This window comes from Lepidochelys kempii, chromosome 18 (genome assembly GCF_965140285.1).
Source record: "Lepidochelys kempii isolate rLepKem1 chromosome 18, rLepKem1.hap1, whole genome shotgun sequence".
In the NCBI taxonomy this organism is placed as follows: Eukaryota; Metazoa; Chordata; order Testudines; family Cheloniidae; genus Lepidochelys; species Lepidochelys kempii.
The window spans coordinates 10,152,487-10,169,590 of NC_136397.1; the positions used below are offsets into that span (position 1 = coordinate 10,152,487).

The 17,104-nt window shown below is 52.5% G+C and overlaps 1 protein-coding gene across 2 annotated transcripts in view; it reads left to right on the forward strand.

The window, feature by feature from the left end:
• The window catches only part of VWA5B1 (von Willebrand factor A domain containing 5B1), a 77,707-nt gene that overhangs the window by 40,563 nt on the left and 20,040 nt on the right, over positions 1–17,104 (forward strand). For both annotated transcript variants that reach the window (XM_073316624.2, XM_078849314.1), the window contains exons 11-15: positions 1,844–1,958; positions 6,719–6,904; positions 8,340–8,535; positions 9,849–10,042; positions 14,970–15,174. In XM_073316624.2, coding sequence (XP_073172725.2) covers positions 1,844–1,958; positions 6,719–6,904; positions 8,340–8,535; positions 9,849–10,042; positions 14,970–15,174 — 896 coding nt within the window. The remainder of the gene's footprint in view (positions 1–1,843; positions 1,959–6,718; positions 6,905–8,339; positions 8,536–9,848; positions 10,043–14,969; positions 15,175–17,104) is intronic.

Below are 17,104 nucleotides of genomic sequence, written 5' to 3' on the forward strand. Positions count from 1 at the left end.
AAGGGGGAGCTGTGTTGAGATTTGCAGCTATTGTGGGGATTGAGTTCCTCTGGTATGCATGAAAAAGCGTAAGTATCAGCACCCAACTTCCCACACGTGCTCCTGGGCCGTGAGCATTTGAGGGATGTGGTGTGTGGGGGGTAAGATGTGAACTGAGCAGGCACTGGATGTTAATGTTGCCTTTCCTGGTGATTTCCTTGCATTGATGGGAAATGCAATCAAGCAACTTTCCCTGTAAATGTACTAAGGTCTTGTCCCCATGTAAAGTTATCAGGGGAATAGCAACTGCGTTTTAAAATCACACCCTACCTTAATCCCAATTAATTTCCAAGTGTAGACGAGCCCTAAATCCATTTGGAAGGGGCACAAATAACAGGATCTGCAGTTCTGTCCACACAATGAAACCACAAGGCCTTTCCATGAGATGAGGGGCATCAGCTGGGAGCAGGGAAGGAATTCCCCACCCTGCAGGGTCCCGTATGGCAAAGTCAGGTGTGTTCTGGAGGGGCTTGTGCTTTCCCCTGAAACAGCTGGTCCTGGCCCCCATCAGAGACAGGATCCCAGATTAGCTGGAGCACCAGGTTGCATACCTTTCCCACCGGACAGGCTGCTACGCAGTTTCAGAAACCAGAGAAACAGAACAGAAAAAACAAATGATAAGTTTCCCTCTCATCCTCGAAGATTCTCCTTCCCTCCTTGTGTCCATCACTCCCGCCCCGCCACCCTCCCCTTCTGTGGGGCCAGCGGGACCTCCAGACCCTTCACTGAGGGAGGAAGGTTCTGCTCAGACTAGCAGCAGCAGCCCTAGGTGTCAGGCTCTCAGGCCCAGAGAGGTAATTGCTCAGGGTGTTCCAGACAGGCAGGGCTGGAGAAAAGCATAGAGGAACGAGGTGCTGGGGGGGCTTTTTGTGTTTCCTCTTCACCAGTCCTTAGACAGTCCTTTCCTAAGGGAGGTGGAAACCCCTGCTCCAAGGCAGGAGTGTATCTTAAACAGACGGGGACGAATCCTGAAAGGTGTTGAGCACCTGCAACTTCCATTGACTTCTGTCCCTCCCTCCCTCCCTCCCTCTCTTATAACAGCTGGTCATTTACCTGTGCTCAGTGGCACAGTTCCCATGGTCATCAGTGGGAGCAGAGCTGATCCCTTAGTCTATGAAGTGAGATCAGTTCTTGCCTGCCTTTCACTAGCCAGCTAGGCCCAAGCCCCTGGCTGCAGAGGGGCTTGCTCACACCCATGGTTTTTCCTGCCTGATGCCAACTCTTGATCGCGGGCTTCAGCCAGAAGCAGCAACAACAAAAAGGTCACTTTAGCAGAAGGGCTGGGAAGGTCAGGAAAGCACTTGGCTGCTCTTTTCTTGAGAAAGTTTATTTGAATCCTGAGCAGAGACAATCAGCAGGACTCAGCTGGGGAAAATAGCTGACCCTGTACCAAAGCAGGCTGTTTGTATTCAGAGAGGGAGCGAGCTGCTGCAAAAGCTGGCAAGCGGAGGTAGAGGGAGGGGGGGTGCCCCATGGCCAGTGCCCAGCAAGCCTGCGTCCCTTCGGGTGCCACCAGGGAGGCATCCCCCTCTATCATTTCGTCCCCTTTTGACCAGGGCTGAGCAGTCAAAGCTAAACATCCGGCTGACTTGCTGCATGCTTAGGTACCTCACTGGAGGCTGATTTCAGAGGGGTGACTGCCTGCAGCTCCCATTGAAATCAAGGGGAGCCAGGACTGTTCAATGCTATTACATTGCCCAGCATTAGTGGGGGGGTAGGGGACTGATCCTACATCCGGCCTCCTGCTCTAATGGCCCCCGCTCCTCGCCCCTGACCTGTATCCTGAATTTCCATCTTTCCCCAGGTGCTACAGCTTTGGCATTGGGCAGAACGCCTGCAGGAGGCTGGTGTGTGGGCTGGCTGCCGTGTCCAAGGGGAGTGCAGAATTCCTGGCAGAGGGCGAGAGGCTGCAGCCAAAGGTACTGCTACTCAGGATCCCTCCCCTCTTCCCATCGCTGGCTTTTCCTTGGGCGGGGGGCAAACTAGGCAGGGCTCAGAGCTTAGGTCGGTCTGGATAGCTGCCCCAAAGACTGGAGGCTTCTCTGCACCCTGACAAAGCTGGGCTGGGGCAAGGAAGCAGCTGCCCCATCAAAATCCGTCCTGCAAAGGGGCTGGGCTGGGACTGCATAAAGACGAGGGAAGAAGGCGGATGGATTATTTGCTGATTTGACAAACCTGCAGCTGAGCAGGTGGGTGACGGCAGAGGTCACTGATGGGCTTTGTGTCAGCAGGATAGCAGCCAGTGGGGCGGGTGCTTTTCACCCCAGTGAGCTCTGAATGCACAACAGGCATGTCCCCGAATGATGCCCCGATGGAAAGGGGGAGGGGATGATGGGCCGAGGGTACATGCTAGGTGGCAGGTGTGCTAACACCAGTACCCATCATGCTGACCCTGACTCGGATTGTCTGCTTGTGCTCCTCACCTTGTCTATATTCTGTTGTCTTCAGTGTCAGGGTTAATAATACTCACTTTCTTTGGGAAATGTCTGAGGGATAAAGATGAAGAGCCAGGGATTATTAGTCAATTATCAGCTCTTTGGGGCAGGGCTTTCTGTCCTGTGTTAATTAATAAAAAAAACAAAAGGAAGTACTTCTTCACACAGTGTACAGTCAACCTGTGGAACTCCTTGCCAGAGGATGTTGTGAAGACCAAGACTATAACAGGGTTAAAAAAAGAACTAGATAAGTTCACGGAGGAACTTATGGAGGATAGATCCATCAATAGCTATTAGCCAGGATAGGCAGGGATGGTGTCCCTAGACTCTGTTTGCCAGAAGCTGGGAATGAGTGACAGGGGACGGATCACTAGATGATTACCTGTTCTGTTCATTCCCTCGGGGGCACTACCTGGCACTGGCCACTATCGGAAGACAGGAAACTGGGCTAGATGGACCTTGGTCTGACTCAGTGTGGCCGTTCTTATGCTCTTATGTGTTTGTCCAGCACCTGGCAAAGGGGGTTCCTGGGCCAGGACAAGGGCTACCACAACCCTAATAATAATAATAGGAGGCCTTAGAAGCCAAGGGGGCAATGGCCCAATCCGCTGACAGCCATGTGAAGAGGTGCTTTGTAGCGGGACATGGGGGTCGTCTCTTCCTTGGAGACGCATGTCTCCAGAGGAAACCAAGTGGCAAAGCACCCGCTGGTGAGACCAGAGATTTGTTCCCCAGCTAGCCAGGGACCTTCCGATCCAGCCCCAGGCACCCTGCCCTCTTTCTGTATAATGGGTCAGGGCAGCGCACCGGGAGGGAAGGGGCGGAGGTGTGGTGGGTGTTTATTCGTGCTGAGGGATGGATCATTTTTAGCAGGATTTTAGATGGTGAATTTGAAGGAGAAAGGACTCCAGCCCACTGGGTTTAGCACTGGAGTTTTACGCCACAGTGGGCTGTTAGGATATGCCGGAGGAGAGCTGCCCTGTGTGGCTGAGGGCATCTCTAGCCTGCTGATATATGTCCCAGTATGAGACCAGCGATGCCAGGCCCTGCTCCCCATTGGAAAGATTTTGGCTGACTAGGTGAATCCTAGGAGGGGAATTTAGAATTGCCACTTTCCCAGGTTGATCCAACAGGACAAAGCTGGGTGTCTCCACGTTGCCGTCCATCGGCGCACCCATGGCATGGCAACACTGCAGTGCAGTGGGCTCAAGTCGAACTGATGGGACAGTTCCTAAAAACCAGAGGCCCCGCCTGCTATTTTGTACCACCATTTTTGCACTCACAGAACGAATTGCCACTGCAAAGCCTGATTTACACATCCCCCATCCCATTGCAGGGGCAGCAAGCCCGGTGTGGATTTCGCAGGCCCAGACACCACTCCCCGAAGCTGGGGGATCACTGTGACCAAGAACTGCCTTGCAGGGATGTTTCTCAGGCCCTGACTTTGACGGGGGGGACCCGTTAACATCCCACAAACATGGCTCGTGGGGAGCAGGATCAGGGTGATCCTGAACACACCAGCACAGAGGCGTTGGGCCGAATACCCCCTCCCCACCTCTTCCTCTCCTGAGCTGAAATTCCTGTAGGCCCCTCTGGACTCAAACAACAACAGTTTCCCAGGGGAACGGACATGTTGCGTTTTAGTGAACTTCTCATCTCATTGCGGGTGGGGGTGGTCACAAGCTGCTCTTGGCACAGTTCCTTGCTCTGGGACTGGCTTGCCAACTCCTACCCAGCGTGTGGGTGGGGAGAGCTGGATGAAAAAGAGCCTTCATGTCAGACTCATTGGAGAGTCAGAGCTTGTGCGCAGGGAGGAACAGAAGTGGCAGGCGCGACACGCTCCTGGTTGCAAACATAGCGGCAGTGGTAGACACAGACCGAAACAGAGGGCTTGGCATCCAGGCAGCTAATAGCTGTGAAGTGAAGTCAAAATCCCCCGTTTTGCTCAGCCCAGCCGCCTGGAGGTTCATGGGGGCCACGGAAGAGAAATAACCGTGCAGTAGTTTTGCTGGTTAAACTGACTTTAATGCAGGCTGGGAAGCAGTTCTGAGGTTTTGATGTCTGGCTCCCACGCTGCCAATGCCATAAATAATGGGGCTCCCTGCACCTGTCACTTTCAGTCCACAGAGTTGCATTGCAAGGTTCATTATTCACAGCCTCACTATTCCCACCTCTCCTGGTTACAGCCTGCCTCACTGGCAGCGTTTGAGACCCTACACCCGTCTCTTTTCTACAGCATTTATACTCCAAACTGGGAGTTATGGTTGCTTTATCATCTGCCTCCCCTCCACTTCCATTCCTGTTCTCTAGGGGTTTGTTTCCACTGAAATCATGGGCAGTGATTGCTGCTAGTCTAAACACACCTGAACTCGCTTGGATCAAGCCGTGAAGTCCGGGAGGGCTGTGCAATTACTTGGGAGACTAGGGCATGCTGCAGTCCATGCTGCTGCAGCATCGCTGCTCTGGTACCTTAGCTAGCTAGATTAAAGCTAGCTCAGGTCCGTCTAGCCATGACTGGAGTGTAGACAGACCCTAAACCTTATGCATTTCCCCACCTGGCCCCTCTGGGATAGAACGCTCAGCTCTCCCCAGCAACAGTCGTTGGGTTCATATGATTTACTGACTTCAGTGGGAGGCTGAGATTCACCCGTCTTTGTGCATTAACTTGACAGGCTCCCATTGGTTCAGTCCAGCCTAGCACCCGCGTCGGAAACGCCAGCTGTAATGACTGTTTCACGCAAAAGGGCCCGATCCTGTTCCCCTATAGCCCAGGAAGCACTTTCAAAGATAGAGAAGCACCAGTGTCTGTGTTATAAATTAAGCCCCAAGACAGGAAAGGGCGTTTTTACAGGGCTGTTAATACAGGCCTCACTTGTTATACAGATGGTCTTCAGCCATCTGAGGCATCAATTAATGGCCCCATCAAACACATCCTGGTGTGCCTTACAGATCCTGTATTGTGGACATTGAACCATATAGAAAGTTTAAAATGCCCTGTAGGTAAATCTCTTTTTAACTTCTCTTTGCACTCTGGAAAACAGTCCCGAGTGGGAAAGCAGTAACGAATGGATTTGCCTGTAATATATATACATTGATATTGGCCTAGATCTCCAGCTAGCGTAAACTGGCATAACTCCATAAAGGTCAGTGGGGCTACGTTGATTTACATAGAGTGTTGCCAATTGACCCCAGCTGGCCCAGTGCTGAGCTACCAGTAGCCTCTTTGTGTGCTTGTGAGAAGGGCTCGCTGTCCTTGCGAAGACGCGGAGTCACGTTGATTCAGAGCACAGAGATCTCTCGGCGTCTGCCCGGGAGGCTTGTTTGGAAAGGCCCAGGGAATTCTCTACAGAAAGGCAAGCGTGTCTCGTGGCTGGGGAGATTGGTAAGGGATGGCGCAGAGTTAGAGCACTCTCCACACTGTGTGTGTGTGATTAATGCCTATGCAGAGCAGGGACCTGCCTGCCATCCAAGGTACCAGAGTGTTATCCTGCAGCAAAGGCATCTGCTGAAATTCATACTGAGGATTTTCTGAAACGCACTCATGGTTGGTTTCGTTGCCCCTGATGTAGGGGGCTTGGCAGGGCAAAAAGGAAACTGGCTGGAGTGCAGAGGGCTGGTGGTAGATGGCACGATTTGGAGCAGCCTCAGGGATGCTCTATGTTGCTTTCTTGGACCAGACTGGTGTCTGGCAGCTGAAGGATCAGATGGCATAAACCACCTGCATGCTCCGTTGAGGGGGTTGGAATACTGGAGACAGGTGGCATGTAGCAGGTGAGTTCCCAGGGATCACAGGGCCGTCTCGCTCTATGCTGGTGTCTCTCACTCCCATGGGGCAGATCAATTTGCCCGATCGGCCAGATGTGTATAGGGTGGATTTTTTCCACTTTCCCCTGAAGCATCATGTGTAAGATGCAGGCAGGAGACAAGAGCAGGTGGGCCATCGGCCTCTCCCTGTGAGCTCAGCCTGTTCTGTCAGCTAGACTCAAGACATCACATTGTGATGGGTTCTGGAGAGGACAATCGACGACTGAAATCCAGGTGGGCAGGTCTGTTTATCTTCACTGTGCAACACACTGAGACACCCCGGCGTGTTCACACACTCACATACTCACCCACAGGTGCATGCCAACACACTCTGGCATCTATGCATGCCCATGCTCACAACACATGCCCGCACACTCATTCACAACACCCTCCCCTCTGCCGTTTGACAGACCACGTGGGTTTGTGCTCTGTCCTGCCAGATGATCAAGTCTCTGAAGAAAGCTATGGCACCTGTCCTGAGCGATGTAACCGTGGAGTGGGTCTTTCCTGAAACCACTGAGGTCTTGATCTCCCCAGTCAGTGCCAGCTGCCTCTTCCCTGGTGATCGGCTGGTTGGGTACAGCATTGTCTGTGACACGTCCCTGTACATCTCCAACCCCAGAGCTGTAAGTAACCTCTGCCATATTTCCCAGCCCCATGGGCAGTGTGCGTGCACCCTGGGTGGGTATGCATATGCCTGTGTATGTTTGTGTATTCATATGTGTTGGGTGTGCACGGGCACGGTGTGTGTGAATCCATGTGTATGTGTGAGTGTGCATGAAGTGTGGGGGTGTGCATTGCATGCGTGTATGCGGGTGTGGTGGGGGAGCCAGTTACACACTTTCTCACTCCTCCCTGGCATGGAGACTTATCTCTCAGATATGAGTCATGAAGTGAACGTGGCTGTATGGGGAAGAGGGAACCATGGCGGAGAGTTCGATCAGCAGGAGTTCCTAGCTTGGTAGCCACATACTGTTGCAGGGCTGCTCTACCAAGGCCACGATGGCCGTAATGTGAATCGTTCTTTGGATATTATGCTCGTCACATGCACAGAAAACTCTGCCACCAGACAGGGTGTCTTGCTGAGTGGCTCGCCCCACTTCCATTCACGGGTCAACTGTGCACCACTGAGGTGCAGGAGGAAGGTGGGGTGGTTGTTTGATCCCACTGTGCTTTGTTCTCTTCCTCTCCTTCCCAAACATAACACAAGCCAACAGTCTTGAAAAGCACCAGCTGTAATTGCCTGAGGCATAAGGATGTGAAGGAGTGAGGCAGGAGTGTTGCAAGCAAGACACGAGAAGTAATTCTTCCACTCTACTCCACGCTGATTAGGCTTCAATTGGAGTATTGTGTCCAGTTCTGGGCGCCACATTTCAGGAAGGATGTGGACAAATTGGAGAAAGTCCAGAGAAGTGCAACAAAAATGATTAAAGGTCTAGAAAACATGACCTGTGAGAGAAGATTGAAAAAATTGGGTTTGTTTAGTCTGGAGAAGAGAAGACTGAGAGGGGACATGGTAACAGTTTTCAAGTACATAAAAGGTTGCTACAAGGAAGAGGGAGAAGAATTGTTCTTCTTAACCTCGGAGGCTAGGACAAGACGCAATGGGCTTAAATTGCAGCACGGGCAGTTTAGGTTGGACATTAGGAAAAGCGTCCTAACTGTCAGGGTGGTTAAGCACTGGAGTAAATCACCTAGGGAGGTGGTGGAATCTCCATCATTGGGGATTTTTAAGAGCAGCTTGAACAGACACCTGCCAGGGATGGTCTAGATAATTAGTCCTGCCTTGAGTGCAGGGGACTGGACTAGATGACCTCTCGAGGTCCCTTCCAGTTCTATGATCAGGGACAGCGGGGGAAGGGAGAAGGGGTCTGGGTCAATGGGATATAGGGAGAAGGGGCACTAGACATGGGGTATCCCGGCACTTCATCAAGAGGGGTGGGGATGTATGAATTGCTAAGACTGCCAATTCCATGCACATCCTGAGCCCTTTCCAGATCCAGCAGGCCAGAGCGGATGCAGCATTTCAGCCCAATTCCTCTCTTTCCCTTTCTTTCCCAGGACAAGAGACGGCGTTACAGCATGATGCATTCCCAGGAGTCAGGCAGTTCCGTTTTCTTTCACTCCCAGGAAGAGGGAGCTAGCTTGGACAGCTGGAGCTATCCCAAGGACTCTACAGGGGGGCTCCCTTCAGAGCAGACCCCTGATCTCTTGGTGGTTGGCGAAGAACCGAGGAGAGAATCTGACCCAGATACTGGTCAGTTTCTCCTTGTTGTAAACCCAGTAGCATCACCCACTCCTCTTCCTGATCATTGCCTTTAGCCACTGGTTTGTTGCTTTCAGATAACATCCCTTCAGCTGTATCTCTGTGAAGTGACAGGGGTCTCTGGAGAAGTGGCAACAAATCACACAAAGCTCAGAGACTCCACTTGGCTTGGCTGCTTTATTCAAAGATGTCTGGGAATCGAACTGGGAACCCACTGAGAATAGGCATCCCCCGAGATTTGCAGCACATCCTGGGCTTTGGCCCTGGGATTATTATTGCAAAGTTTACGCTCCCTCTCGTAGTCAAAACCATCTGCACTAAAAGGCTTCCCGGGCTCTTGGTGACCCTCTGCAAGGTTTGGATGAGGCCAAATTCCAATCCCAGATGTAGGATCTTATTGAATCCCATCCCACTACTCAGCAGCCTGAATAGTGTATTCCTCTGGAGACCTGCCAGGCCCTCTTTCTTCCACAAAAGGAGGGAGAGGGGTTAGACTAGGGGACTGGGAATCAGGACTCTTTGGTTCTCTTTTCCTGGATCTGCCACTGACTTTGCTGGAGACTTTGTGCAAGTCACTTTGCCTTTCCCTGCCTCACGTTCCCCATCAGCAGAATGGGGCGAATGATGTTTACCTACCTGCCAAGCATGGGAGAGGACAGAGGTGTTCAAGTCTTTGGCTAGACATTCCTCAGACTTGCAAAACAGTCCCAGCACTCACCAAGTATCAAAGTCACACTCAACAGTGAGGAGAGAGGAGTCTGGGGCAGATGTAAAACCCAGGTCCTGGCCTCTTGGACATTAACGAGTCCCTGGCACTTTTCTCAAGGCTAAGGGTATTAATCCTGTTGGCCCAGTCAAATTCCAACAGTGTCACAGCTGTGTTCCATCCCAGGAAGGGCTGCATGTCAGTCCTGGGTGCAGGGATCCCTGATTCGAATAGGGATCCTTCAGGACGAAAGCTACTCTATGAACGTAAGTCCATGTACTGTATTCCAAAGCTTGGCCCCTTCATGCCTGGGCCACCCCTGCGTATGAGCAGTGTGGAGGGTTCTTTTCCCTGGGGGCTCTCAAGCACAAGTCTCTCATTGTCCTTCCCCCTGCCCGGTTTATCTCTCTCCCATCCAAGGTCCATCTTCTCAGCAGAGTCAGGGCGATTCTCTGTGGAGTCGGTAAGAGTGATTGAGTGGGGCTCTCTGCCCTCTAGAGGAAGGGGCCTCCCATTCTCTGCTGCCTGAGACAAGTGATGTTAAAGACCTCACTGGCATTGGCTGGTCCCGCTGCTGATCAGCTCTTCCTTCGAACAGGGCTGGACCCTAAATCCTCCTCCAGGCGAAGGGTGTACAGCACCAATCAGATTGCCAGCCACGAGCCTTTCAAGAGGGTCCCCACAGCCAGCGATCCGAGCGCAGCCCTGGGGAAGAATCCCCTTCGCAAAGCCCACATACAGGATCTGTGCCAGCTCAGCCCGGAGCCACAGCCATGGTTAGCGGATTTCCAGGTAAGGGCCGGTGCTGGGCCTCGACGGTGGGATATACCAGCAGGGGCCTCACCAGGGTATCCTCGCACTGCTGCCCCTTATGCCAGCACAGCGTGGGCCTCGCTTTCTAGCTCGGAGAGGCTCTTTCAGGAGCACATGGCAGCGTCACTGCCCGCAGGTCCTGTTACATGGCGCAGTTCCTGCCTGACGTGCTATTTTCTTGCACTGGAGCCTGGAGATCCAGGAGTTATAATGGGACTCCCCATCCCCAGTGTCTCCAGCACAGAAGCTGCAGGGTAAGAGCCTTTCCTACCCTTCTCCCCCCTGGACCTAGCAGAGCAGTCTCAGGGCCACCGCAGTTCCCCTGGACACTAGCGTCCCTGTACTGTGGCCAGGTTTTCAAATGCACTCAGATCGGCTGGGAACCAGTGGCCCGATTTTTGAATGATCTCAGCGTGCTGGGTGCATGGTGAGTGGAAGGAGCAGAGCAGATTAAAAACTTCCCCAAGGTACAAACTTTGCCTTGTCCTTGAACAGTATGCAGCCACCACCAAGCATTTTAAACAAAGAACAGGGAAAGAGACAACTTGGAGACGTCTTCCCCCAAAATATTTCCCCAAGCTCTACACCCCCTTTCCTGGGGAAGGCTTGATAATAATCCTCACCAATTGGTACAGGTGAACACAGACCCAAACCCTTGGATCTTAAGAACAATGAAAAATCAATCAGGTTCTTAAAAGAAAAATTTTAGTTAAAGAAAAGGTAAAAGAATCACCTCTGTAAAATCAGGATGGTAAATACCTTACAGGGTAATCAGATTCTAAACATAGAGAATCCCTCCAGGCAAAACCTTAAGTTACAAAAAGACACAAAAACAGGAATATACATTCCCTCCAGCACAGCTTATTTTACCAGCCGTTAAACAAAAGAAAATCTAACACATTTTCTAGCTAGATTACTTACTAATTTAACAGGAGTTAGAAGGCTTGCATTTCTGATCTGTTCCCTGCAAAAGCATCACACAGACAGACGGAACCCTTGTTTCCCCCTCTCCAGATTTGAAATTATCTTGTCCCCTCATTGGTCATTTTGGGTCAGGTGCCAGCGAGGTTACCTTAGCTTCTTAACCCTTTACAGGTGAAAGGATTTTGCCTCTGGCCGGGAGGGATTTTATAGCACTGTATACAGAAAAGTGGTTACCCTTCCCTTTATATTTATGACACATCACCCCAGAGCTGGGGCTTCCAGCATTGCTCCCAGGCCCCAGTGCAACCTCTGGGGTGTAGGATGCTCTTCAGTGCGCCATGTCCAATGCCTCCTCTCCCAAGGCCCTGTCTCCAAACCAACCACTATAGTCACACAGTGCTCTCCTGCCCCCCTTAAAAACACGCTCAGGTGACTATGCCCACAAAGTCAGGTGCAGGGGCAGCCTTGCGGTGGCAGGCAAAGCTCCCAGGTTCGAGGGGCTCAGACCTGGGGCGCACTTGTGCACGTATGCGCATTTTGTGCTGCAACGTGGTGCCAAGGAGAAAACTTTTCCGCCAGAAATAAAGGCCAGCAGGTAGAAAAAGCCTGTCCAGATTTCCAGCGGGGGCACACGATGGGTCCACCACTTCTTTTCATAGCCTGGGCTCACGTGTTGTGTCAGCATCTCTACTGTCTCCTTCATCAGAGGGGCCTGAACTTTGCTTGATCCTAGTTATACCTTTGAATTCTTCTTGGGTTCATATTTCACTGGAGTTTGGCCAAATGATCTAAACCCTTCAGATCTGCAGCAGTGCCTGCGTGCCTCACAGCAGAACACAAAGTTAATCTTGATGCAAACCCCCTGTTAATACAACACCGGGTCCAAGGAAATGAAAGATAGGGTACAAAAGGAGCTGGAGAGGAAAGTCTGCTCCAAGCAAGTTTCCAGAGAGATTTTGCTTTAATTCACAGCTCTTTCTTTTCACATAGATACAACGGGCAACATTATCCCCAGAATGAGTTTGCATCAATGTCCCAATAATTCTGACCACTCCCACACCTTAAGGACCGTGGGTCCAATTCATTCCCTGGTGGTACTTCATTGGGCCAGAGAGATTCAGGTGTGCCTGATCTCCACCCACTGCACCTGAGGCAGGGGATAGAGGTGGCTTTGTCAAATTTTTGCTCCCCCACCATCCCAGAGACAGCTGGAAGATAATTCAGCCCCTGGTGCAAGCTAGAGCAGCCTCCAAGCTGCTCTAACTTGTGCCAGCTGAAACAGCTTCCTAGTGCTTGTGGGCCCCTACGGCCACCCATGCTCCAGGGATAGTGCCTTTTTACAAGAGAAGGCCAGGAATATGCTGGGAATGCTGAGTGGGAAGGGTCCAAAATTCAGCCCACAAGAAGGCTGCTCGCTTCCCTTCTGAGGTCCTTATAAACTGAAATGAAAAGGTGAGGTTAGCTGAAAGGGTGATTTCCGTGGTTTGCTGTGAATCAGAGGCATTCAGTCCCCTTTGACCCTGTTATCAGCATGGCGATTTTCAGGCAAAGGGCTGGAATGGCTCACTCTGCTGTTTGACATGACTGAGACGGTCTCCTTCGAGATCAGTGTCTGCAGCAAGCCTGGGCAGACCAGAACACGAACAGCTGCTGCTGCATCCCCGTTCCCATGACAACCCTGAACAGGGTATCTGAGGTCTTGGATAGGCTTCTTATCTGCCACAAGGTTACAGAGATTGGCAGGGAAGGGAATGGGGAAGGAAAAATGGGGTGATGAAGGGCTGTGAAAGAGAGACAATAAGAGAGTGGAGGGAAGAGATGAGTAGAACACAGGGGAGAGGAATTAGTCCCGCAGGGGTAGGGGGAGATGTTGGGTGCTGGTCTGTTGAACATCACAAAGTCCAGGCGTTTCTAAGGGATGGTTCATTACAGACATGCCAGGGTGGATGCTTCATTCCTTCTGTGCTGTAGGGCTGGAGAGGTATTTGTGTCCTTCCCCCATTCGGTGTCTGCACCGTTAGGGTCGGCCAGGCCGCAGTCTCTGTGCATTGTGGGGGATGATGGAGTTTAGAAGACGACAAGGAGAAACTGGCCCTCGTCAGAACACAGCCGGGGGTTAGACGTGTGTGTTCTGCTTGGTTTTACATTGCTGCCTATTTTACGGCATCTCTCACATTGTGAGAGCCGCCTAGGGCTGCAGATTGGACATGGGTTGGGGGGGAGCTTGACATTTTCAGAGACGTGGACGTAGAGCTCTTCACCCCTCCCGCCCATACCCACACCGCAACTGGAAAGGAAAGGTCAGCGCGCCAAGATGGATGGTTTAAACTCCCAGACGCTTCCCTGATCTCCAAGGAGAAAGGCTCAGGCGGGGAAAGCGCGAGCGGAAACATGGGGCTGGGGATGCGGAAATGTGCCGGCAGTAGCTTCCACAGAGAGACTTTCCACTGAGCTCACCTCAGATGCCTCCTTGCTTAGGCTCTACCTCCTTAGGGGCATTTTCAGGGATCAAGAGACGCCAAACTCAGCTGAGAACAAGGGGGAGGGAGTGTCCCTTCATCGCAGGTCTCCCTACATGGGGCTGGCATGGCTTAGACAAGTCAGTGAGCCCTCCTCCGAGGGCTGGGGCAGTACTAGAGGGATGTTTATGGGAAAGAAGCAAGTAGTGGGCAGGGACTCAAGAGGCCCAGTGCGGGGGAAAGGGAATTCCCTCCGACCCAGACAGAGCGGGCTCTGGACAATCGAGGAGCGGTGGGAAGCTGGAACTGAGTTTGGTGATCTGCATCCAATCCACAGGAGACAGGTCCGTCATCCAAAATCCACCCTCCAAACTGCTCTGCCCTCACTCCCCTCCATTCTTGCGGGCAGTTTTAGAAGAGAGGCCAAGGGTTGAATGGGTTATGGAAACTGAATGCCCCACCCAACCCCTAGAGAGGGCCCTGCCAGGTCAGGACAGAGGTATTTGCACCAGAGGCCAGGGCAAAGCTTGCCACTGCCTGAGCTTGGTCTGTGAGTAATCAGAGGATATTGGCCTTCAGGGCGTCTTTCTGCAACACTAGGATTTCTGTGTCTCTCCTGCTCCCAGGGACATAGTGTCCATACAGAGACCAGCCTTAGAGATGCTGGACAAAGGTATGAATGCTGCTGTCTAAGGCCTAGTCTGTACTAGAAAATTAAAGCAGCTTACCTATGTTGCTCAGAGGCGTGAAAAATCCCCCTCCCCCGGGAGGGGCATAGTTAAGCCGACCTAGCCCCCCAGCATAGACAGCGCTAGGTCAATGGAAGAATTCTTCTGCCAACCTAGCTACTGCCTCTCGTGGAGCATCTACCCTGGGAGGAGAAGCCCTCCCGTCTGCGTAGGTAGAGTCTACACTGAAGCGCTGACACAGGGATCTGTTTCGCTCCCTTTCTGCCCACCCCCAAGGGACTATTTTAAGGAGGAGGAACACACTGCTCAGTTTTCCCTTCGTAACTAAGTCGCTGAGCCCCAGCCTGCCTATTTTGTCCTTCTCTTAATTTCCATGTGAAGTCATTAAAAGAGCCGGACTGTGGAAATTCACATTGATCCTTCCACTGGTCAGGGGAAGGCACTCCCTCGATGACTCATTCCAGCCTCAAAGGGAATGCATCTGGGGCATGCACTGAGAAATAAATCCCAGTCGGTTGTCAGGGAAACTTTGCGGGGTGGTGGTGAAACACTTGTGTTCAGTAAACAGATGCCGTTTCCCATGTCAGGGTTTTGCATGTCTGACAAGCCAATAAGATAGCTGGGTCAGGAAGGGAATGGGTCAAACACAGGTGGGTGGGTGGTGGGATCTCGCCTTCCTATCGATCCATCCATTTCCTACACAAACCTCTTCTTTCCAGCGGTCTGTTGCCATACACACCCCTCTAACAGTTGTTGTGCTCGTGTCTTTCCTAACAAGACTCCCATGCATTGTCCATGCCCATCTCTCCCACTCTGACCTTTCCCTGTTCACAGCCTTTCACCGCCAGCCCCTATGTCGCCACCACACGGATACGAGGCACCGGCGCCAGGAGGCCCTCTTTGCTGTTTTGTCAGGACGTGGACGCTCCCCAGCCACGGGATGGCCTCCAACACATGGCTCCAGGCAGGTGCCTGGGTCAGCCGGAGACCAGCTCTGTCCTGAGATCCTCCTCGGGCAGCCGGAGCCCTGGGGATCAGGGTAAGTGACATCCAGCAGGTTGCTATGAAGAGCACTCTAACCAGTCTGTCTGTGCACCTCCCACCAGAGCACCTTGCGGCCTGTATTGGTAAATTAGGAAACGTTGGTCAAATCTTAAAGAGGCCAGGGGCAAAACTGCTGCCCCAACACGCCCCCGCCTGGCTGAATATGGAATTGCACCACTTCTTGCCTCAGTTCCCCCTCCCTTTCTTTTGGCCTACTCCAGCCAGAAGAGGGTCCTAGCCCTTCAGCCAGACCATTTTACAGAGTCTAGCCCCTTTTGGGACCACAGTATCCTTGACTAAAGTCCAGCAGAAATGTAAACAAAACAAACCTTCAGCCCGGCTGGGCTCAGCTGGCCTTCTCCTCTTCACAAGTACGTCTCATCCTCTACCGTTTGCCCCTATGCCTTGTCCAGGCTCCTGGGCATTCAACAACCCCACTGTCTGGGCTGACAAACTCAGGGCTTTAGGCAGGTTCCAGTTACTTAAGGCCCTGGTCTCCAAGCAGGCTTCCAGCTCACCCCTGGAGTAGCTGCTCCGCTCTGTTTCCTCAGGCTGCTTCCCAGAGAGAGGGTCTCCTCTCTCCCGCTGGGCATTCCCAGGCCCCAGCGCTTTATGAGGGAAAACAAAATCCCAGCAAAAACAACCCCAGCTCCCCTCCAGCTGGGCTTTATCCCTAATCAGGCCTGGCGCCGCCTCCTGGTGCCCACAGCCTGGTTAACTGGCTTCTCAAGCCCATATTACCCCTTTCACAGCATGTGTGGGGTAAACCAAACTTTGTTTCACTCACTGGACCAGATCCGCAGCTGTAATAATTCCACTGACCGTTGATGGAGCCATGCCAATGTACCCCAGCCAGCCCACCATTTCCGTTGTAACCCTGTTCTTGGGAGCCCAGCATTGTGTGGGTTCCAGAGAGATGGCCCGAGAAAGGGGATGACAGCGTGGGAGGCCGTCCGTGGCGTGGCCATTCTATTAGGGGTGTCGTAGACACCCAGGGCGGTGTGTTTGTTGGCAGTGATCTCCAGGTTGCCAGCCCTCCAGGATTGTCCTGGGGAGGCTCCAGGAATGGGAGTAATCTTTAATTAAAGATCATATTGTGCGATGAAAACTCCAGGAATATGTCCAACCAGAATTGGCAATTCTGACACCAGGGAGGTGGATGAAAGGTGTGTCACTGTTCCCATTAAAGGTTGGTGACACCTTTTACATTTGTTCTCCAGGAACAGCAGTTTATTTTAAAGCACCCGACGAGCGTCACTCACCCTTGGCAATGTTCTGGCCCCTTTCTGCATCTCCAAGTATCCCAGCATGCATTGCAAAGCGGCTAATGCTCCCCCATGAACGGCCAGGCCTGCGACTGCACTTGGCCTGATGCAGCCCCGTGGGGGCTGTACACTGCAACCTTCAACCACTCTCCTCTTTTGCAGTCTGCAAAGACGCCCGGTCACTTGTATGAAGATGGAACATTGCATGCTGGGATAGGTAGTTTCCAGAAGAGACATCCCCCTCCTTCATGTTGTTAATTATTACTTATTGTTTTGCACTTAGGGTGGCCAACTTTCTAACAGCACAAAACCAAACACCCTCTCCCCACCCCTTCCCTGAGTCCCTGCCCACCTCTCACTACATTCCCCCTCCCTTGGTGGCTCGCTCTCCCCCACCCTCCCTCACTTTTACTGGGTGGGGGCAGGGGTTTGGGGTGCAGGAGGGGGTGAGGGCCCTGGCCGGGGGTGCAGGCTCTGGGGTGGGGCTAGGGATGAGCGATTTGGGGTACAAGAGGGGGCTTCAGGCTGGGGGGTGGGACCGAGGGATTCGGAGTGTGGAAGCGGGCTGCAGATTGAGGCAGGGGGTTTGGGTGCAGGAGGGGGTACGGGCTCTGGGCTGGGGGTGCGGGCATGCATGGTTTTGGGTGCAGGAGGAGGCTC